The following is a 22,374-nucleotide window of genomic DNA, read 5'->3' as shown; positions in this document are numbered from 1 at the left end:
ATTAAAATAAACCATGAAGAAAAAATAAATTAACTCAGACCAGAAATAATTCCTTGCCTTTTTCCCCAGCTTTGAGAAGCAGCAGGGGTTCTGTGCTCTGCCCAGCAGGCGAGCAACCAGCCCTGCTCCTGGGAAGCCACTGGGAGCCTGAGCGGAGGCGATGCCTGGCTGCAGATCCCAGGCCTGACAAAGGCCAGCACTGCACCAGGAGAGGAGCCAGGGGATGTGATGCTCATGTTCGTCAGCCAGGGAGCTGCCCCAGCTTCACACCAAGCAGCAGCTCCCAGCCGCACACAGTGGGAGGTCTGCAGCCCAGCGAGACCACCGCCAGCTCGCTGCCACACCTGGGCCTACAGGTTTAGGGGGAACGAAAGCAGAAGAAAGCTGACTCACTTGAGCTGGATTTCACTGTAGAGAGCCACGTGGAGGTTTGCCATTTCCTTTCCTCTTGAGCACCTCTTACAAGCACCATCCCAAATCCCCTCTTGCCTGCCCTGCGCTGAACCCGCTCCTTCCCGAGCTCCCCCCGCTGCAGCTGCATTTCCAGACCAGCACAGAAAGGCTTTAGGAAGTGTTCACGTCACAGACATCACCCTTGGCAGAGCATAGAGCTTAAAATGCTACAGAATTATCCATAATCTCTGAGTTTGATGGTGGCTTTGGAGCCTGGGAATCTGCAGCTGGCTGCAACGCTATCCCCTGAGCACGACTTCCTACCCCCACACAGCCGAGGAATTGGAAACAGCTGCTCAGCTCAGCAGCTTTTCCAGTGAAAGACCTGGAATGCTCCCACTTTGACAACTGAAATATGAGTTCAGTTTATAGCTGAAGAGGCTGGGGATCAGAAGGCTTGGGATTTTTTGGATGCAGAAGCTTCCATTTTGGCCCCTTCACAGCCCCTGCCCATGAGCCGTGCTCAGCTCCTCTGCTCTAACAAGGGGGCAGAGGAGGACACCGGGGCTGGAGGGGACACGACAGACTGCACAGTGACCCAACAAGACTGGAATAATACCTGAAGTAGATTAAAGACATCACTGTAAAGGGCAGGACGGATGGATAGAAGCATTACCATCCCCGCAGGGGGCTCAAGAGCATGGAGGACAGAGGAGCACGTACCTCTCCGTGGGGCGTGCAGTACGTCTCGGGTTTGGTGAGGCCGCAGGTGGAGGAGGCTCGGAGGTGCTGGACTCGTCCCAGCAGGAGGTCCCCCCTGGGGGGGTAGCAGGCACCTCGGGAGCAGTCGTGCTGCGCGCTCAGCAGCTGCAGGGAGGCTGGAACAGCAGGAGAGGACTTGGAGCTGCGGCAGGGTGGCACACGGTGATCAGCCAGCAACCCTGCCGCTTCCCACAGCAGGTCAGATACCAGGTCGTGCGTGGGGCAAAGCCACAAATGCACATGCCAGAAAGGACAAGGGTATTTTACCCCAAATTGCCTTTGTTTTAAATAATACAAAGCACTTAGAACACCTTCTGTTAGCTGTTACTTCTGAAACTCTGCCTTGACATGGCACCTACCCAAAATCCCCAGTGTTTGGGTTCAGGGATGCTCGGTTCCCTGCCCATTGTGCTGAACAGCCTGGGCTGGTTTTCCCCATTTACCTCCAGACCCCTAGAGCAGGGTGCTTGGGTCAGACAGAAGCCTTTTGCCAAAGGACCAGCACTGTTACTGAACACCAATCTCCCAGTTGCTGCCACAATGCTGCTACCAATACAACGCTTACTCTAGCAGCATTTATTAGCCTCATATACTTCCTATTATTCACTTCTCATCAATAAACTTAATTTTCCAATTCCCTTTGCAAGAAATTTAGCTGTATATAAACCCACCTCGCTTAAATCATGGTACACATGGAGGCTCTAGGCAATGTAACTCACTGCATTACTCATGTACAACCCCAATTAAAAGAGAAAGGTCATTTCCAATAGGCAGTAAGCATTTAGTCAGCTTTCCCTCATCTTTCTAGAAACACTGCATGGCAAGCCTTACCCAGCAGGACAAATAATGCCCATGGCCAAAGCTGGCAGCGAGACTCCATACTGGCAAGGACGAGGACACACCTAAGGAGGAATATGCAGCATAAGCAAAAACAAGTAGAAAATGTCAGCTTAAAGCTCTGCCTGGGTCCTTCACATTCCTTATTTTTCTATGGTGAGGTAATTTTAATTGGTTGACAACACAGCAGCATGGGTGATAATCAGGAATAGCAGAGAATGATCAGCCCCTCAGACCGTGCAGCAAAACAAACCCACGCAAAGGATCCCGGCTTCTCTTCGGACTCAGGAAGCACACCCAGGATCCTCCCCAGCTGTGCAAAGACAGCCCTCTCACCCAGACACTATCTTTGGATCTTCATGGTATTGCAGAGGTGAACGAGCACTGCCCCTCACCCTCGGCAGAGCTGATTTCTGCCCGCCCGGCTCCTGGGGACCTCAAGGAGCTGCAGACACAGCACAGCCACCGCAGCAGGCAGGGAGCGGTGCCAGCACCAGCAGGGATGATACGGTGATGAGCCCGGCCATCGCCCTGCCCCGTGCTTTGTCCTCCAGCCCCACCCTTGTTGCACTTCCAGATCAAAACGCCCGATGGCCAGGAGCCTTGGTCTTGCAGAAATGCTGCAGTGACGTGCGTGCCGCAGGGTTTCTGTAGAGAGCCCTGCGGGACAGCATGTGGGAGCAGCCACCAGCACGCTCCTGCATCGAGAAGTTTCCCCTGCCACCAGGAGCCCCGTTCCCAGTCCCCACGACGTCCCCAGTCCCAGTGGTGTCCCCACATACCTGGCTGCCAGCAAGGGCTCTCCCCAGCTCTACCTGCGGCTGATCCGCAATCGCAGCAGCCTCTGAGCGCTGCCTCCGTCCTCCCTCGGTTTTTAACAGATGGCTGCCTCACCTGGGAGAGAGGTGCCTGTGGGTGTAGTAACGATAAAGGCGTGATTCAGGCGTCTGCAGGCATCCCCACCCATTTCCCGGGGAGCTCCGGACAGCTCCCAGACAGGGCGCACCGCCGCAGACAGCTGTCACTTGGGACGGGGGTGACGGCAGCGTGAACAAGCGGCTGCACAGGTATCCAGCAGCGAGCACCTTGGGACACATCCCTGTAGCCACAGGACATGTCTGAGGTGTGCCTGGGGCTCAGGTGGGCACTGCCAGGACACCACCAAGCTGCCTGAAACCCGCTCACACCAGTGCCAGGGCTGCGAGGCGCCCACCCTCTCGGGCAGGTTTTGTGGGTTTGTGTAGTGGGCTCAGCCCCGCAGCGACAGGGCAGCGCCGCTATCAGTGCCCGAGTCTGGCAATGTAATGCCCGATCGGGGATGTCTGTGTGAGTTACAACTGCATCGTGTATTCACATAGCAGGCTTCAGCCTGCAGCCGACCTTGAGCACAGAGACGGGGCTGTACAGGGCTCACAGACCCTCTCCTGCCTCCGGCAGCAGAGTTCCTCAAGGCACAAACCAATTCTCAAACTCAGCTTACGTTATCTACAGAATGTAATACCATAAACTAACCAGCTATGAAAAAAGTCAAAGAAGTCAAATTTTCTAAGAAACAATTTTCATTTGGGTACCTAGAAAAGTGCCAGGATTTCCACAGGCACTCTGTATTTATCAAACCAGGATGGTTTCAATACCACTTTGGGAACCCGTGGAAAAGCCAGACCCATAGCTTCATACCCAGCTGATGACAGCAGCCGGTCTCCCTGCTTCAGACCTCACTCAGACCTCTCTTATGCTTTACACCTCAGTGGTCACTGCTGCTTTACATCAGAATTATTTGAAAAAATCTCATAAGTTTATTATTTTACTATGCCAGCAACAAGTATGAGGTAGCACGAGAGGCTTTTTCTTGCCCCGTTTTTTTCATTTCTCTCTCTCTTTTTTTTTTTTTTTTCTCCCCAGTTTCTATTCTAACATCTGTTTAAACTGGCAGCTGTTCCATGTGTGCACTGGGGAGCAGAGCCCAGCAGCTCGCTGAACCCCCAGTGCTCCCAGGCACCGCTCACAGGCTGCGCTACAGCTGGAGCCAGAGGTGGAGAGCTCCGCATTTACCTTGCCAAATCCCCCAAACCATGCAGAACCCCCCCCCCCCCAGACTATCATTCTATCAAACTGTTTTTATGGTCTAAGCCAATACTCAGAAAAAAAACAACTCGCACTGAGTCTTTGCTATTTACTTTACTGACTCAACCCCAACATCACATCCTGCCCTGCTGCCGGGGGCTCAGCTGATCGCGCCGGACGACTCCGGGTCCGCGCGCCTGTGCCTGTGCCATGGGTGCTACCTACCTCCCCGTCCTCACCGAGCAGCACGGGCACTGAGGCTCAGGAGCTCAGAGAAAGCTGGAAAAAAATCCTGTCCCTAAGGCTACAAAATGTGAAGCGTTGGTTCCGCATCCGCCTCTGCCTAGGTGTGCCCGCGGCCTTGGTGAGCAGGGAGCAGGGCTGGGCGTGCCGGCCCTGAGCCACCGCTCAGCAATGCGGTAACGCCGCATTCCTGCGCCTGCTGCGAAGATGCCTCCTCCTGTAAGATGCCTCCTCCTGTCTTGGCTGGCTGAGCAGGGGAAGCGGAAAGAAACACTGGATTGATTTTCAGTGAAAGAGAGAGGAAATGCACAGCCAGCTCAGGTACCTCCCTGCGCACCGCACGGCGGGCAAGGCTGCGGGTGATGGACACAGCAATCCTGTGAGCCTTGGTTGAATGAATGCCTGCAGCTGGGTGCCTGTTTGGTCTGGTGTAAAGTCAAACCCATGAGCACTAAGCCAATCAGGTCAGTTTGACGCTCATTCCTTCAGAAACTGCACTGCTGACGCTTGGGAGGACCAGCCGCCCTCCGACCCATCCGAGCTGTCCCATCTGCATGCAGGCTGTGGCTGAGCCATTCACTTCATCTTCCAACCAGTTCCCTCCAAACTTTCCTCCCCCAGGTAAATCAGGCCCAGCAGAAGCAGAACAGAGGCACCGCATGGTGACACCTCTTGGGAAGCCCACCAACGCTGCAGACCGGCCGTGCGAGAGCCAGCAGTGCTGAGCTCCAGGCTGCTCCGAAATGTTGAAACTCCAGCCCAGGTTACTGCAAAGCACGGGCTGCTGCGATTCACCCATGCAATCAAAGGTAGGCCTGGAAAATGCTACCTTAAACACAAGCTTCTCAAATGAGCTATCCAAACCACCTTCAGCCAGCCTTTGCTCCTCCAGGCTGTCCCAGAGGCTTGCCAAAACAAGGTGAGCATTCCAGGCTCTGCAAGTTCAAACAAGAACAAGAGTGGGAACAGCCTCCGTTACGGAATACCTCCTGCAAAGCAGTAAGTCACACACAAAAAAGAGGAGGAAAAAAAAAAAAAAAAAGCCATTGCTGGAAGCATCTCCTCCAGATGAGATGCACCACACGGAGCCGCTGCCGCCTCGTGCTCAGTGCTCAGTGACATTCCTGTGGACAGGATCATTTCAGCTCCTGCTCTGTGGTGGGTGTGTGTGATCAGCCTTGCAGCTTGTGTATCCTACCCCTGAGGTGCTCATCAGAGGCAGAAAAGCCCCTCTGGATGCGATCCTATACCCATGGCATGGGCTGGCATCAGCAGATCCTAGTGCCAGCAATGGTCTGAAGGGGACACACGACAGAGGACCCTGTCCCTTCCAGAACAGCAGCAACCAAGAGAGATGCTGCTGGGTTGGGTTTAAATTTCAGGTGGAAAGAGGCCACAACATTTAGAACAGAAACACATCGCAGCCAGTAGTTTAAAAGCTCACCTTCCTGTGAGGGTGAGCAGAGCAGCCCATGCACATTGCTCAGCGTCACAAGCTCGCACTTAACACACCAAGCCCCTGCTTTTAAAATTAAGGTCCCCAGCTTGACAGGCAGCCAGGGCTCAGCACCACGTGCCCTCAGGTCACCGGGCTCTGAACTGGGTGCCGAGGCGGGATGAGTGGGATGAGTAGGATGAGCCACGGCACGAGGGAGGCACCTCAGGCAAATACTCCCCAGGTGCTGTGCCCGTGAACCCGGCAGCCAGAGCTGAAAAGGATGTGAGTCGTGTGTGAGTAGCTTTGTTTTGTTTCCTCCCTCCTATGTTTGCTGTCTGTTGGAGTTACGGCACATAAGTGCCTTAGTATGTCGGGAGCTTTTCCAGGGATGCCATCCGAATTCAACAGCTTTCCATCCAGTTGTTGAGGCGTGACACCCGTTAGCAAGCACTGACCAGCCCTGAATGGCTGTCTTCAGTCACTTTAAGTCTCTGCTGAGCTCAGAGGAACACAAAAGTAACTGGAAATCAGGGGCAGAGCACTGCTTGCAAGGACACTTAATCTCTTGAAACATAAAACCTCCATTACAGGAAAAAGGACACTAACTGGGGATAACTCTGTAGCACTGGAGCTACACAAGAAGAAGAAAATTAGGGAAAGTCTGTTCAGGGGTAAGAAACACTGCCAGTGTCACAGCTTTTGGGCAGCTGTCTCCGCTGACTTGAGTAACAAAATGATGTTTCCTCCACAGAATCTTTTCATTTCCCATTTTAATTAAACCTGGCCAGCAAACCACCTCCTCACTACGGCACATGCAGATGAGCTAAAACACCACCTTTGCTAATTGTCATCTTCTAAAAGCAATTCAGGAACTTCTAACGCAATTCCAGCTCATCTCCTGAAACCCCTCCACCTGCTTTGAAAACAAATAAAACTTTGAACTGAAGAATCGTTGACCTAGTTTAGGTCTAAATGGGGTTACCCCAGGGGCTTGCTGCAGGGCGCAGTGCCCTCAGGCCCGGCCTGCGGCCTACTGCCCCTCCACGCTCCTGCTCTGCGGCCTGGGCAGCCTGCCTGCTTTCCACTGGCAGATTTGACACAATTATCATTGCAGGGGAGCATCTTTATTTTTGTCATGTCCCCATTGTCTAAAGGAGAAAACATCTTGTTAGGACAGCAGGCAGCTGTAGGTGGATGATTTTTAGGCGGCTTTTTCAGGCCGTGGCAAGGGAGCAGGGAGAGGGTTCCTATGCTCCCACCCCTGCTGGCCGGCAGGGACCCTCGGCACAGCCCCGCATCCACCACAATCAACAGCAGGAGGGTTAAAATAATTTGATGGAGAGCCATCACACACCCCAGCCTCCCTGCTGCTGGTATTTAGGTTAAACCTCAGGTGCTTATGCTGCTTTGTGAATTCAGGCAGAGCTCTTCTTCCAGATGACGTTAAACTCTTGTCATTTTCCCGGCTATAATGCCTGGCTTAATCAAAATTGCAATTAAGCCTGACAACCTCCTTGTGTGGACTCTCCTAAATAAGATTAGGAACAGCTAAAATTAGTCTAATTTAATGTTAATCATTAATCCTTTTATCCATTCTTAATCCAATTTAAATGTCCACACGAGTCTGCACAGACTTTGTTACTCCAGTTTAAAACAAAACTGAATTAAATATTATTTAGTTAAATCAACACAACTTGAGTGCTGCCATAGGAGGCGTTTGCCACTGAGGAGTATCGGCTGCTTGGGTAACCCTCAACATTATCCCGAGCACTGCATGCTCCCTGCAGCTCCAGCTCTTAGTATGCTGTGCTTGCAGACATCTCCATCTATATTTTATGAATACAAAGTTCCTTTTCTAGCCCCCTGGTTGGAAAAGAGGCTTTCAAGTAAAAGGTTCAGGAGGCAAAGAAAATCTTGCTTCATTTTTTATTTTATTTTTAGGGCAAAATGTCCTGATTCAAGCACTTCACGCTGACCTTTGTTTCTGGGATTACACCCTGCACAGCTCGGCGCTTTCTGGTGTTTGTGCAGGGCCCAAGTAGCTTGCAGCACTCACCACTTGCCCAGGCTGGAAGGGGAGACCACACTGTGGCAGCCAGCCCTGGCTGCAGAAACCATGACCTTGAACTTTCCCTGTTTAATTGCTGTCTCCCCCAGCTATCTTTTCTGCAACGTTCATTTTTCAAGGCACTGCAGAAGGGAAAAATGTGGCTTAAATATAAGAATTGGCCGCAACCTTTGCTGCCAAGTTGGCAGAAAAGATAAGGATTTTATTTTAAGAAACAAAAAAGACACTAAGGAGGAACAGACAAATCTTTAGCAACTTTTACAGCCAGTCTTGCAATACAATTTCCTAAGTGCATTCAAAACTTGCAAAAAGAAAAAAACACCCCCAAGTTTTCCCTGCCAGAGGTTCCTTGGAGCCTTGCTTGCAGCACAAGCTCTCCCACCCCATGTGACTGTGGGGAAACTTTCAGCCTCCCCACTACGTGCGGGATGTGAGGAGCAGGAGGTGAGTCACTCGCTCTCATGTGCCCAGGGAAGAGCTCAGCAAGGAAGAAAAAAAAAAAAAGCCAACACATTTAATGAACACTTTCCTTTGTGAGGATCTCAGGCATTTGCCTCCCACCACTGCTGATCCTCACATGGCCAGTGAGTCGTGCACCCAGGTGTGCCAGGAGAGAAGGGGAGGAAAACAGCACAACTGCAAACAGCAGCTTGGCACTGCTGTCCTGACACCAGCCAGACTTTAGGTTCAGTGATTTTAGGACCCAGTCCAGTGATTTTAGGGCATAATTTGGGCAATATCGCCTCTTAGAGCAGTTTTTCAGAAGGGAAGGTGTTTAGAACCTCAAAGGAAAGGAAAGAAGAAACGTGGATAACCGACACGAGCTCAAGCAATTCCCAATTTTCTCGAAGTTCTTCTCTCTGTGCCTCTTCCCCCCCCCCAAAGAGACGAAGCCAATGCTGGCTCCCAGGCTGTGTCCTACCCACTCGGGGTACAGGGGCAGGGGGATGCCAGAGGGATCCTTCCCAGGAAGGCAATGCTAAAAGCCACCTAAGGGGCATCAAGCCCCCACTCCCTGCACCACCATTGCTCCTTCCATGTGCTGTGAGGAGGCAGGCAGAAACCCCCCCCCAGTTTCCCCTGCTGCTTGGAGGATGAGCCCTGCTTTGGTCCCTGCGGGGCTGAGCCTCACCAGGGCTCATGGCCGCCTGGCCACCCCAAAGGAGATCAAGGGGAGCCAGCAGTCTCCTTCACAGCATTGTTCACCAAGGCTCCTTCTGGGCTTTACCTCTCTCCACAGACACCCCCAGCCCCTGCGCATCAGCTTGCACCACATGTATTTACACAGGCTGCCCCAGCAGAGCAACCCGCCAGCATCTCAGCCATACTGATCGGGTGGGAAGCCTGTCCAGACCCTACTAATTCAGAAGCTGTTGGTCCCAGCTGCTCCTCGTGGCCTTAGCTAAGGTGAGCAGCAGCTGAGGGGTACGCAGCTCTCCTGGCCGGAGCAGCATACGTGCGCTGATGGAGCCGGCAGCAGAGGGGCAGCGGCGCAGATGATGCAATGCGCTGTGTGCTATTGATGCAACGCTCTTGGGCAGCGAGCCAGCGAAGAAGTGTGACAGCGCTGAGTTCTTTACTCCCCAAAAAGGAAATACGCTGTCCTTTTCGTGAATCATAAGGGAGTTAAGATTACAATGGGCTATTACGGAGTTTCAGCATCAAACACAGGGAAGTGACAATGCGATCTAACAGGCAGCCTGGAGCTTTCCCGGTGGGGGTCACTTCCAGTTACTCTGCTCCCCAGCAAACCACGGTGCTGTCCCACGCGGCATCCAGCAGCTTTCTGCCGCTTCCCTTTGCCACCAGCCGTGCAAGAAGCCTTTAACAAACACCCTCACACCGCAACACCTCCCTTGTGCCTCACCATATTTCACCTACCTCACCGTGCGAGCGGGCAGCGTGAGGTTTTGCTCACCCCACCGGCTGAGAGAAGCCCAGCCCCGAGCCCCCCACCCCAGCACCCCACTTGTGAGCTGCCCACGCTCCCTGTCCCCTCGCACCCCCCCCGCAGCACGGCTCCCAGCGGCTGCCCGGAGCTCGGGCTCGGGCCAACCCCGCTGCCAAGCGGCCCCGGGGGGCTGTCGGGGGCTGGCCCCGGTCCTGCGGGCAGCCGGGGGGGCGCACCGGGTCACCCGTGCTAGCGGCGTGCTCGCGGCGTGCCCGGCCCCCCCCCGCTTCAGCCCCGCCTGCCCCAGCGGCGATATAAGGCGGGGGCAGCGGGCGGCCGGCAGCAGCTGCAGAGCCGAGCAGCGGCCGGACCAGCAGAGCCCAGACCAGCAGAGCTCAGCAGAGCCGAGCCAGCCCGCAGCGCTCACAGCCCCTGCCCCGACCCCGCAGCAGCCGCCTCTGGTAAGGGGGAAGCCCGGGGAGATGCGGGGGGGACGCTGCGGGACCCCCCCTCCCTTCCCTTGCCGCAGCCACGAGCATCTGCTGAGCCGCGGGGCTCCTCCGCCGGCTGCGTTCTCCTCTAGCTGAAATTAAAATTCCCTGTGTATGTGTGGCCGGGGGTGGCTGCGGGGAGCGGGGGCCAAGGGGAGTGCTCTGACACTGCTGGAGAAAGCTGCTGGATTTAACTAACATGCCTCTCCCTTGCTCTTCCCCTGTAGAACTGACATCTTCCAAACCTGCTGCAAAAAATAAAATAAAAATGGAAACCATGCATGAGCTGATCCCCTTTGCCAAAGAACTGCTCAGCCAGAAGCCCAACAGGAAAATGGTCAAGCTGTACATGCTGGGCAGCGTGCTGGCCTTCTTCGGTGTGGTCATCGGTCTGGTGGAGGCAGTGTGCAGTCCTTTCACCTCCGAAGGGAGGCTAGAGGAGGAGGAGAAGAAACCTGCCCCGACACGAGGGCAAACACTTCCTCAGAAACAGGAGGATTTGATCTTGGAAAAGAGCAAGAAGCCGGTGGTGATGCAGCGGGCCCTGGTGACCAGGCAGCACGCCTCCTAAGAGCCCCACAGCCCAAGAAGTGTCTGCTGAGCAACCAAGCACAAGAGACTCTGCTGTCCTGTTGTACCTGGTGGTGGTTCCAGCAAGAAGAGCGAAGGTTTGGCTGAACGAGGAAGACCGCAAGTGCAAGACTTGAAAGAAACGAACGGTTATAATTTGCTGCTGTGCAGCAGTAGGAAAAAATACCTTTTGTTGGTATAAAAATGTGCAAGACGCACAGCATGGTTTCTTATTTTTATTACAGATGCATTTTACAACATTTTGCAAAATCAATAAATATTTTATATGGTACCAATGCTCTCTAGCTGCATTCATTTCAAACTCTCACGGATTTGCAAATGGGTTTCACTTGCAACTCTTCAGAAGCCTCTTGCCCCCCTCGCTGAACAGCAGTGGGCAGTGACCAGACCTGCTCCATGGAGCTCCCTCCCTTGGTGTGGCTGCTCTGGGGTGAAGGGGTCGGTGTTTTGCAACTCCAGCTGCTGCTTCCTTCCAAAAATGGGTCAGCAGGGGTGGGGAGGAGGTGGCCTTGTGTGACAGACACATTCCTGAAGTTAGAGGTGGGTGTTGCACCTTCCTGGGGTTATCTGAGTTTGATGGCACAGATTCCTGTCTCTGCCATGAGAGCTCTTACTGGGCTCCTTCACAAGCCTGCCACTGACACCCGATTGCAGAAAATAATATTAGCTGCCACTATGACAGGCATGTCACAGCTCGAATAGCTGCAGCACTGGCAGACATAATGGCACAGTCAGCCTGAAGCAGGTGGAAACAGGGACCTGAGCCTCAGGGCTGCACCCAGAGCACTGCCAGCATCATTAGAGGACTTCCACCTGTTTAAAATCTTTCCTGGGCTTAGTTCTGAACATGACAGATTCTCACTATGTCATGTAAATTAAACTCTCCAGACAGCTACAGCTGAAAGATCCTAACCATGCTACAAAACAGAGGGAAGAGAAACAATCCCTGGCAGTCAGAAGTGGGGGAGAAAATTCCTCTTTATTGGTTCAATGGCAAAGGCAGAGCTGGTGGGACAGGGACAGGGACACGCCACACACCCTGCCCAGAATCTGGGAGACAAACCCGCCAGTACCGGGCTAAAAGCAAAACAATTGTTACCAACAGCACGAGGTTATGGAAAATGAAGCAGCGCTGCCTGACACCAATGCCAAGTATAGAGCTCCTCCTAGAGCTGCACAAGTTAGGGTCAGAATCCAAAAACCTAAGAGCATAGCTGAAGTTCCCTTAATTTCATACATTTTTCATAATACATAACCATGGAAATCGTTTTGCTGATAAATATTTCAGTCAAAACAAACGAACACAAACAACAGCAGCTCTTTGTGGAGGAGAAATCCCACTAAGCCCATGCAGTAACTCTTTTTGGGCTTTGAACCAAGTGTAAGGTACCTTTCCCTCAAGGGGAAAAAAGAGCAGAGTAATTTAAAACGTCCTTTGATAATGATTTGATTTAGGCCTTAACTAAGCACTTTAGTCTCTGGCAAGGCCGAACAACCCAACACCTCATTGACACCGAGGGACATGTCAAGGCAAACAGGAACAGAGAGCTGAGGCTGAGCGCCCCGGCTCGGAGCCAGGCTGAGCGGAGCTGAGGCCCTGCCCTGCGTGACAAACCAGGGACCTGAATAAATGCCTGCGGCTGTGTCAGGCATGGCAGTGCTGCCAGGTCTCAGTTCTCACACATTTCTGTAACGCAGAAACGTCTTTGCTGTGGCAAGCAGAGCTAATAAAATGGATCAGACTGAGATGAGAATCGCTTCTTTGTCCCACTCAGCTGCAAGATCTGACAATCACACGCTGATCAGCCCTTCCCAGTGAGGTACAGGCCTCTCAACCTGCCCTCAAGGAAAGGGCGAATTTAAGAAATGGGGTTACAGGGGCCCAGCTTGCAAGGCCAGTGGTGTTGAGGACGCTCAGGGTGAGCCCACCCACTGGCCCCAGGCGGTGTGGTCACGCCATGTACACGGCCTGCTGCGTTGTGCCAGCATCCTGCTGCCCTCGCCTCCTCTCCGCCATTATCCAGTCACAGGGTTTATGAGCTTAAAGCAAAGAGGTTTGTGGAACAATCAAAATAGCTCCTCCTAAGACAGCTAATGGGATTAGACTGCTAAACCGCTGCGCCGTGCCGGTGGTTCTGGAGCCAACTCGGTAAAGCCATGCCTTGCTGAAGGCGATCTCCTGCCTCCTGACGTCCTGCGAGGGCCGAGGCCATTGCCCGGCACACGTTGCCCGATGGGCCAATCTGCGGGGTCAAGCCTGTGCGTTACCACTTCCACAACAGCTTGCCTCAGATTTCAGACAGGACTGCCTCTTGGCAGGGCAGCTGATTAGATGCAATGGCTGATTTTACCACAGTGACCACAAAAAGGCCCATCTACGCCACACAGTGACAAACTCCATGCACGCATGAGATTAGTAATCCATTTGACATCACTTTAACTATGATGAATGGCAGGCTTGCCAAATGGAGTTGATTAAAATGCTTCAGCAGAATTCCTGGTCTTTAAACCACAGCAAACGTCTCCAAACCAGCCTGCTGCCCAGCCCCATCTCCCAAGCCCCTGAACCCTCCCAACCCAATGCTGACAACAGACAAACGGCACAAAACCCTCCTGATAACACCTGCCAAAACCACGTGCAATTGGCAAAATCCATCCATGCATCCTGGCAGTGAAGCACAGCAGAGCTGCTCCAAAAGCTCAGCTGTGAATTGCTGAGGGAAATTGCAATCATAAAAGCTGGGATAAACCAGGGAGCAACCAGGTGGGATATGTAAGCTGTACAGTCAGTGCTAGTGAGGACTTCTGAGGTGAGCCACAGCACAGAAATATGTGGAGCATTTAAGACCGAGTTAAACCAAAGTACTGAGGGATAAGCTCTTGAGGAGAGCCACACGTTGCCTAAGGTGTGCAGCATGTTGCTGAAGACACCTGAGGTTGATTTCTGTTTTTCTGTTTCTTTTAGGAATCGTCTGAATGCAGTTTACTCCAACCTGTAAATATGTAGATTTCCTGGTGCGCTAAATCCTAAGGAAAATTGCAGCTGGCATAAGAACTGATACATATTTGTCCCTGTCCTCCCTGCAGCACATCTTCAGAGATCTGGTGTCGGCTTTGAGTCATTGCCCAGGCCTTCAATAACATGAGTACCAAAAACGCAGATGCCCTCCCACCCAAGCCAATCGCTTCAAGGACATGAGCTGAATGCCTTCAGAGTCCTAGCTTGCTATTCGTAGGCAATGGATGTTTCAAAAGATGCCAGGCTAAATTTAGGGGGCCAGATAAGCATATCAGCCTCTCCCACCCAACACCAAGGGCATTGGGAACATGGAGACTGGCCAAGACCCGATGCAGCCACAGCCACGGTACCAACAATAACATATCAAGGCAGCAATTCCTGATTTGGTCACACAGGAAAAAATAAATGTAGTGCTTAGGAATGGCTTAAACATCACAGTATTTTCCCTAAACTGGTAGTGAGTGCAAATACCCTGTCAAACCCAGCTCTGCCCTACAATCATGGCACGCCTCCCTCGGGAGCCAAGAGCACATTTCTCAGGAGCGGTGCCGCGGCAGCGACAGCAGTTGCAGGACGGGGGCATTGCCCGCACGCTGTGCCCAGGAGGCTCCACGAGGCTGCCTGCACCGTGCCAAGACACACACCGACCTGCTGCAGCACGACAGCATCACGTCACCCTGCGCACAGCCCCAGCGTGAGCATAACCGAGGGTAACCCTCTGTAACGGCGATATCCCTGTTGTAAGGAAAGGCAGTAGACCTGCACTCATGATAAAGTACTGGGAGAGCCAGGTGTGAGAAATAATGTTTTAACATCTACACGATAAAGGGAAGCAAGGGGGGAAGAGAAGGAAAATTATCTGCAATTAACAAAGATTTGATAATGGGTTAAAAACAGTCAAATATCACTCAAAAGAGAAAAAAAAAAAAGTGGTATTCCAATCTCTGCCAAGTGTTTTTGAGTTCCTGAGCTGCATGCACGAGCCTGCCTAACCCCCAGCCCTGCCCCCAAAATTCTCCTTCCCCGCTGCGCCTCGCTGCTGTGCGTGGCAGGGACCCTCCAGCAGCTGCCCTTTGCTGCTCTGCCAGTTTTTGTCAGAACAAGCTTCTTCGTGCCTTCATTTCCTCCAAGTGAGCTCCAGGCAGCACTAAGTGGAGAACCTCCCGTGTGCAGAGCAGTTAGCACAGCGCTAAGCACTGCACTGTGGAAAACACGGCTGCAAACAGGTGAGCGATGCCGAAGCAACCTGCAGCAGGGAGAAAGTGTCCAGGATAATTCTGGTGAATTATTAATTATTATTAGAAACAGGAGGCTGCTTCCCCCTCCACCAGTGCTCCATCTCACCGGGCACACTGCCGGCCTCTGCCTGTAAAACTTGGAAGCTTTGGCAGCAGTGGGGCCAGGACCAGCCTCGTGAGTTGAGTTCAGTCACTTGTATCAGAAAATATTTCTCTGCAGTTGCCACTTCCTGCCCTCCTCTCCCTTTCTGCACTCCCCACCCTCAAGAAGAGGTTAAAAACAAGTTCTTAAGTTGCATAGAGCAAAACAAACCCAGAAAAAGCTTCGAGTGGGAGTGAGGAGCCGCAGCGCCTGGCCGGGTGACAGGCAGTGGGGAAGAAATCCAGGCAGGCAGCAGCAGCGAAACACAGCCCTGGCTGGGGGCTCTGGGACCACCACGGCCCCCCCAGTCCTCCCAGGCCACAACAGCATCCATGCAAACCCCTCCACCCAGGCAACAACCTAATGCCAGAAATAAAAAAGGTCATCTTAAAAGAGCCTCTCTCCTTGCCCACAACACAGGGCTCGGCCGAGGAAGGGCTAACTGGCTCGTTGTTTTCAAGCCAAGGAATGAAATGGCTGCCCCATGATCACGGCTCAAGTTCAAAGCTGCAGGACTCGGGAAAAGGCAGAGTTACCGTACTGCTGTTATCTGACCACAGGCGGGATAAGTGCTTCTTACCAGGGGGTAAGAAGAGACTGAAGTAGAAAGGCATAAATAAGTCTTTAGAGACGTATTATAGCAGGATTAATACCTGAGAGCCCCTCTGCCCTGCTAAGTATGTTATTAAATTAAACCATCTTTATTTTAAAGCTCCGATAGATTAAAAAAATATATCTTTTCTAATTCTTTCTGGTTCTTTATGGTGTAGGAGTCTGTGAGGAATAAAAACCACCTGCATCCAGTGTGTCTGCGTGGATCAGACCCTGCTGCAGCTCTGGCACTGCCAACGAGGCTCTGGCCGTGGTTATCACAGCTTCCCCGGGCCGGGGCAGCACGGGATGGAGCACAGCAGGCTCGGTCTCCATCCCCACCTAGCACCGCAGGTACCAGCACTCCACGAGGCAGATCCTAGCGCCAGACCCACGCTAGAGCATGATTTAATCCTATTACGCAAGATCGCTGACATCAAACCTGCTGCTGCCCGGACACAGCACGACAGCGGACACTACGTGTTTTTTCCTTGGACTACGTTCACTCACAAGTAAGGAGGAAGCTGCGAAGCTCCTGCAATACTCCAGGCGGGAGGGAGCTCAGCAGCAAACCCCGTCTCAGCAAAGCAAAGCCTTTTCTGAGCTGGTGGGTACGGGGACACCCTGCGGGGTCACAGGGCAGCGATGCCCCGGGCAGGGGGTCCCGGTGGCTGCCCCCCCATGGTCAGACCCGCCCGGTCCGGCACCAGTGGGAATAAAAGAGGAGCTTCAGCCACCTGCACTGGGCTGCCTCTGATGTTCTGCGAGTGAAACTTGATGCTGTTCAGCAAAGACACACCTCTTCCAGGGTGTTGTGCGAAATTCTGCATTTTATCGTAGGGACAGGAAATATGAAAAGAGCCGGGCAGAGCTCGGAGCAGCACCGCCGGTTAGGCCGAGGCTCCCCAGCTCCAGTGGGGAGCAGATCAAAGGTTTTGCCTCTCTTAACAACCCCACTGTGATTTTCCAGTGCTTTGGAAGTTGCAATTCCTTCGCAACAGGTTTTGAAGGATTGCCGCTGCTGCTTCCTTCGGGAGCAGCTCTGCAGAGGTTTTATTCCTCCTTTCTCTTTCATGCTCAATTTCCAGGGATGGGTCGGTTACAAAAGATTCTCATTCCTTTTTTGGGACTGGTTTTGGCCTTCTGCTTTTATTCTGCGAGGGAGAATTTCAAACCGGGTAAGTATTAAAAGTAAATCTGTCCGTAAGTAAAATATTAAAAGGCACATCCGAGTGCTTTGCATGGAAACTGTACAGAGCTTGGACCAAGCCAGGTCCAAGCCTTTGTGGCAGGGCTGATAAAGGAGCGTTGTTTTAGCAGAGATTCAAACTCAAATTGAGCAAGTAACATGCAGAAAGAGTTTCTGAGGGAGCAGGTGAGGCAGGGGCTTCTGAAATGGAGAGGGCTTTGAACACTTCACATTCAAGTCTGTAAAAATTTCATAAACATGGCTTTTGAATGTTGGATTTTAAGTTTTGAAGTATGTACTTAGTGGGTGTTTTTTATTGCAAAATAGCTGTGTTTGTTTATAAGTTGTTTTCTGATCCATGAAAAAGCTTCTGAAAGAGCCAAGAACCGTCCCCGTGTTGCTGTGGTCAGTTGGAGCCGCAGCTGCTCCTCGGTGCAGCTCTTCCAGGAGAGGGAGGAGATGGCTCGGTGCAAGACGGAGCACGAGGCTCCGCGTTTGCAGGCAAGCTCGCTCAGCTTGCAATCAACTGCTGCTTGAGGGCATGAGGAGATGTTATTTGCTTTTTAAATAGGGTTTGGATAAATTAAACCCATGTGCCTTGGTCCCCAGAGATGCTGAAGGGGAAACGTGTGATCGTCACTGGAGCAAGCACTGGAATCGGGGAGCAGATGGCGTACCACCTGGCGCGGATGGGAGCCCACGTCCTGGTCACCGCACGGACAGAGGCCAAGCTGCAGAAAGTAAATGGCAAGCTGAGCACTCACACATGCATGCTCATGGCAGTGCACACACAAACGAAGGCAGGCCAATCTCACATCACAGGTACACACATAAATACATGTGCATGCAACTGCCCCGGCACAAACGCCAGATGTGCACGGGTCTGTTCACGGGTATGCAAACTTACAGTCTCTGGGGCTCCTGCACGCTCAGAAATCACTTTCCTGCAGGCACGCGCTCTGCACGGCACGTACTGCACTATTTGAACTTGCTTGGTTATGTACACATCTCCCCATATGCACAGGCTCCATCGGCACACACGCCCTCATTCCACTGCAGTGAAATATCAGCTCCTGCTCGCTCTGCACACACGCGGCTCCAACACAGACCGTGCCGATAAAGAGCCGCCTTGGGTCACACGTTCCCTAAAGGAATCATTTCTCAGGCTCCCTTTGAAGCTCAGAGGCTCCAAACACCCCCCACCCCAGAAGCCCCGCACTGCAGTTTTGGGGAAGGGGCACGTTTCGGGGAGCAAGGCAGCACCCAGACCCCGGTGCGGGTGGTCTCTGACGCACCGTGTTGCCGTCGCAGGTGGTGGAGCGGTGCCAGGAGCTGGGGGCCAGCTCAGCGCGGCTCATCAGCGGCAGCATGGAGGACATGGCCTTTGCCAAGCAGGTGGTGGAGGCGGCCGAGGCCGAACTGGGTACGTCTGCAGCCTGCTCCCCGCCAGCCAGCGGCAGGTTAGAGATGCTGGAGCTCTCCAGCATGCTTTTTGTCGTGTGCCCACTAAGAAAAAATCGGTACCTGCGAAGAAAAACGCAGGAGAAATGGGGGTGGGGAGAGGTTTGCCCTAATTCTGCCCCCTGCAGCCCAGCGCTGCCCCTCTGCCCAGCCTGCACCGCTCCAGCGCAGGCTGAACTGCGCTCTCAATTTCATCTCGGTGCCCTCGTAACATCCTGTCCCAGTCTCACAATCCTGGATTTCATCACTGCAGGCTATTGTGGGCTAAAACCACCCGTCAGGCCCGCTACTCTGGTCATGGGTCATCACTGCGGAAATGCAATGTTTCAGCTTGGTGCAGAGCTCTCCCTCTCCCAACAGGAGTCCACTGACAACTCGAGAGCAGTCTCCCTTGTGCCATATTATTCGTGTTTCAACCAGGGGAAAAAAAGCCACACCGTCTCTCTTGCCTAGGACAAGTCAGATAAGCCCAGCACATTTCTGCTGGCAGCCACCACCCAAACCGTCCCAGCTCTGGAGATGGCAAGCCACAGCTCTGACCCAAAAAACTGACCCCAAAAGACTCTGACCCCCCGTTTTTTTGCCTGCATTGATTCTGCTGCCAGGAAAGGCTCCGTCCTGCCCACGGCAGCCCTCTCCCACCACACACTAACGCCTGCTCCTCTGCTTTCAGGGGGCCTTGACATGCTGATTCTGAATCACATCGGCAAGTCGTACTTCAGTTACTTCGATGGGGATGTCCGGCACATCCAGAAGCTCCTGGACATCAACTTCCTCAGCTATGTGGCCATGACGGTCTCTGCCCTGCCCATGCTGAAGCAGAGCGGGGGCAGCATCGTAGTGGTCTCATCCATGGCAGGTGAGTGGGAGCAGGGTGGGGGACACGGGACTGCCATAAAACACTGCGGGCTGGTTTTCGTGAGTAGGAAGCACACAGAGATACCAGGTATCTCAAAGGAGCCAGGACTGCTTAACACACTCTAACCAAAAACAGCAGGTCTTTTTCACATGTTCTCAGTGGAATTTGTTCTCTGATGCAATCTGATTGCCCCCAGCTTGCTTTCGGACTGGCCCTGTAATTAAACCCCACGCCCTGGTGCTGGGCTCATTAGCACAGCTGAGCTTGTATAGCTCCAGTTTTGTGAAGAAAAGTGGAAATGTAATCATTTCATGCTGCATTGGTCCTCTGACTATAGGTCAAGTGCTTGACCTACCAAATATTCTTCTCTGCAAATATTTGTAGAGTCAGTTATTGACTGACCTAATAAACTTCTAAGTCAGGGGACTAAATTAATAACAGCTGTCCCCACTCACAGCTGGCCTGTTGGTTGGTCTTCTGGTGATCAGCTTAGCTCAGTATCCAGAGACAAGAGATAAACTTTGCTCTGTCTCTCCCCTCTGAGGGTTTCGTAGCTGCTGCCTGCTGCTCATAGCCTGAGCGGAGACGTGAGACAGGCTGTTGGACTTACAGCCATAAAAGAGCTGGACCCTGAGGGGAATGCTTTGTAGTCCTGCTGTTGGTGCCAGGATGATGTTTCCCTAACAGCAAACTCCCTTTGGGTAAAATACTTTATCTGATGAAGTGCAAAACAGAGGCTTACGTGGCCCAGCTTTCCGTGCTTTAATGGAACTTCTCTCTGTGTCTAGGTAAAGTTGGGTTTCCCTTTACCGTCCCCTACTCTGCAACTAAGTTTGCCCTGGATGGATTTTTCAGCTCCTTGAGGCAGGAATTCAGCATCCAGAATGTAAATGTTTCCATCACGCTCTGCATCCTCAGCTTCATTGATACTGGTAAGATCCGCACTGCTTGGCCTGGCTGAGCAGGAACCGAGTGTTGCATTTTCAGCTCCTTACCCTCCCTGCACAGCTGGTGCTGCTTTTCCTCTGGCCCTGCCATAGCCCAAGTGCATGCAAAATAACCTCTGGTCCCTGCAGGCTCCTACCTCTCTGCCACCAAAAAAACACTCTCAAAACTAATTTAATTCCCCGCACTATATAAAATCAGCCACCGCACAGAGGCTGGCACAGCCTAAAATTCAAATTTAAATGGATGTGCCAGCCACGTACCTCCCCTTAGTCTCATCTAGTGATGCAACAACCAGCTACAGCCATGTGAGCACATGCTGAGAACGGCTTGAAAATCTCTGCGTGTGTTGGACCACAGGGAGGAATGCTGTCTCATGAAGTTGCCTCTGTTTTCAAGTGCATACTGATATGCACAGTTTTAGTAAATCCTTCCCAAGTTCCGCTACCTCCATTCACGTTAATTAAATGCGACGGCCTTCCTCAGCCCCTCGCTTTGCTCCTCACAAGGCAAACTTTGGGGAGAGGATGAGCGGAGGGCAGCCCGAGCCTGATCAAAGCTTCCCTTGTTCCCTGGCCAGAGAGCGCCGTGCGTGCTGCTGCCGACGTGGTCCAGATGTCCCCGGCCCCCAAAGAGGAGTGTGCCCTGGAAATCATCAAGGGGGGTGCCCTGCGCCAGCGGGAGGTGTACTACAAATACGCCTTGACCAAAATCCCCCTCCTGCTGCGGGACTGGGCCGCGGAGCTGCTGGACTACCTGATCCGGCAGCACTACCGTGTGGAGCGCCCATCGACCGCCTGAGCGCCTGCTTGCTGGTGCCTCACTCATCCCCGGTCAGAGATCTGAGCCTGGGCTTTAAAAGGTTCTTCAGTTATCTGTCAGGTAATCGCATCGCCCAAGAGGGCCCAGCTGGGACAACCCCGCGCTGTGGTACGGGATGTGGCAGCGGGGAAGTGCCCGCGCCTGCAGCATCCCACCCGGTTAGACCCATTCCCTTCCCCTAGACTTGGGAAAAGTAGTAACAAACTAATTATTAAATAAAACTTAATAGCTTTACTGTGGTGTGTTCTGTGTTTGTTTTTTATCCCCTCTTTCTCCGTTACTAAATGCTGTTGTAAATAGGCATAATTCCATTGACTCGCCGTTCTCAGAAAATTGACCCTTTGCAGTAATCCTTCATTGTTTCATTTCAGGAATAACAGTCTCTAGCCTATTTTTTGTTTAGCTTAACGACCAAATTAAATGCAAATCTGTTCACCGGGTTTATTCTTTGGGGTACAGTTCTTGACACAAACGTTGTACAGCAAAATGCCTTCCAGACACACAGAGCTGCCGTGAGCACGGTGCCAGGCACGAGCCTGCAGCCAGCCCAGCACAGCTTCCCTTACGCCGGAGCTTTCACACCTAACCTGGCTGCGGCCACCTGAGCAACACCCATGACATCCCCAACCAAAAACCAGTGCCTGCCTTCCAGCTGTCACCCAGACGAAGAAAGGAGAAACCTCCCTCGGGCCCTTCCCCAGCATCATTTTGCTCCTTTCCTTCTAACGGGAACTGGGAACCGGCATCTCTGTTCTCTTGACCCCGACACCTACTGCTCAAATCAGTGCACGCAGAGCAGGTTTTGCCCTTTGCTACTTTCTCTGAGAAAATTGTTTGCAAATCAGTTCGCCATATGCCCAGGCAGATGCTGAGCAGTGTGACACACAATGCTTGTGAAAGCTGAAGATCTTTATTATTCACCCGCTTGGCTCTTTTACTGCCTTTCACAATCTGCCTCACTGGATTCCTCAAGACTGAGTGCAGTTTTTTAGGTCTAAGAGCCACCACCCAGCAAATTATCAGCATTACACTGATAAGAATATTACACAGTATAAACCTGGAGCACTGATAAGGATCTAGGAACACCAACACCAGCTTTGCCAGCCCTGCTCTCTCTAGGTATTTGTGTGAACCCGCACCACAATGATCACCACCAATCGATAAATCCTTATGGCAACCAGAGAGGAAGGAAGGGAAGCTCAGACGCAGTTTCAGACACGAAGCAGCAGAGAGAGAAAGCTGACTGTCCCGGGAGGTCTGGGCTGGGGGGACACAAGTGTCCCAGCCCCAAATGCAGTCATCAAACAAGGCACCCACTGCTCCACTGAGC

The 22,374-nt window shown here is 52.6% G+C and overlaps 3 protein-coding genes across 11 annotated transcripts in view; 2 read left to right on the top strand and 1 right to left on the bottom strand.

Moving 5' to 3' along the window:
- The window catches only part of LAMB3 (laminin subunit beta 3), a 59,148-nt gene that overhangs the window by 20,502 nt on the left and 16,272 nt on the right, over positions 1 to 22,374 (bottom strand). Inside the window, exons 1-4 of one of the 7 annotated variants that reach the window (XM_072028252.1) lie at positions 17,865 to 18,067; positions 2,775 to 2,901; positions 1,987 to 2,057; positions 1,117 to 1,271 (exon numbers count right to left, since the gene is read on the bottom strand). In XM_072028252.1, coding sequence (XP_071884353.1) covers positions 1,117 to 1,271; positions 1,987 to 2,035 — 204 coding nt within the window. In that variant the 5' untranslated portion in view covers positions 2,036 to 2,057; positions 2,775 to 2,901; positions 17,865 to 18,067. Of the gene's footprint in view, positions 1 to 393; positions 728 to 1,116; positions 1,272 to 1,986; positions 2,058 to 2,387; positions 2,694 to 2,774; positions 2,902 to 4,281; positions 5,312 to 9,686; positions 9,865 to 17,864; positions 18,068 to 22,374 lie in introns of those variants that run through there. The other 6 variants (XM_038168293.2, XM_072028254.1, XM_072028250.1 and 3 more) reach the window with 6 other exon arrangements.
- Positions 10,007 to 11,049, top strand: G0S2 (G0/G1 switch 2). Its single transcript, XM_027444791.3, has 2 exons — positions 10,007 to 10,157; positions 10,415 to 11,049. The coding sequence occupies exon 2, from the start codon at positions 10,456 to 10,458 to the stop codon at positions 10,756 to 10,758; it is 303 nt and encodes a 100-aa protein (XP_027300592.2). The 5' UTR covers positions 10,007 to 10,157; positions 10,415 to 10,455; the 3' UTR covers positions 10,759 to 11,049.
- LOC101803228 (11-beta-hydroxysteroid dehydrogenase 1) lies at positions 15,592 to 21,278 on the top strand. 3 transcript variants are annotated; one of them, XM_072028266.1, is made up of 8 exons: positions 15,592 to 15,854; positions 15,948 to 16,280; positions 16,857 to 16,946; positions 17,567 to 17,697; positions 18,269 to 18,380; positions 19,092 to 19,277; positions 20,066 to 20,209; positions 20,803 to 21,278. In XM_072028266.1, exons 3-8 carry the CDS (start codon positions 16,859 to 16,861, stop codon positions 21,021 to 21,023), a joined length of 882 nt encoding a protein of 293 aa, XP_071884367.1. In that variant the 5' UTR covers positions 15,592 to 15,854; positions 15,948 to 16,280; positions 16,857 to 16,858; the 3' UTR covers positions 21,024 to 21,278. The 3 variants fall into 3 exon arrangements, with proteins under 3 accessions (XP_071884367.1, XP_071884366.1, XP_027300587.2); XM_072028265.1 differs by having other exon boundaries at positions 15,593 to 15,854; positions 15,948 to 16,375; XM_027444786.3 differs by lacking the exons at positions 15,592 to 15,854; positions 15,948 to 16,280 and adding an exon at positions 16,407 to 16,700.

Source organism: Anas platyrhynchos, chromosome 27, assembly GCF_047663525.1.
Source record: "Anas platyrhynchos isolate ZD024472 breed Pekin duck chromosome 27, IASCAAS_PekinDuck_T2T, whole genome shotgun sequence".
NCBI classification, from domain to species: Eukaryota; Metazoa; Chordata; class Aves; order Anseriformes; family Anatidae; genus Anas; species Anas platyrhynchos.
Note: the sequence above shows the minus strand (reverse complement) of the source record. Positions and strands in the feature narration are given on the sequence as shown.

What these genes read in the sequence shown, in the direction of transcription:
- G0S2 (XM_027444791.3), top strand. Translation starts at nt 10,456, where the DNA reads ATGGAAACCATGCATGAGCTGATCCCCTTTGCCAAAGAACTGCTCAGC.
- LOC101803228 (XM_072028266.1), top strand. Translation starts at nt 16,859, where the DNA reads ATGGGTCGGTTACAAAAGATTCTCATTCCTTTTTTGGGACTGGTTTTG. An exon ending in CAGAGGCCAAGCTGCAGAAA is followed by an intron (nt 17,698 to 18,268) that starts GTAAATGGCAAG and finishes TTGCCGTCGCAG; the next exon opens with GTGGTGGAGCGGTGCCAGGA. An exon ending in GGCGGCCGAGGCCGAACTGG is followed by an intron (nt 18,381 to 19,091) that starts GTACGTCTGCAG and finishes CTCTGCTTTCAG; the next exon opens with GGGGCCTTGACATGCTGATT.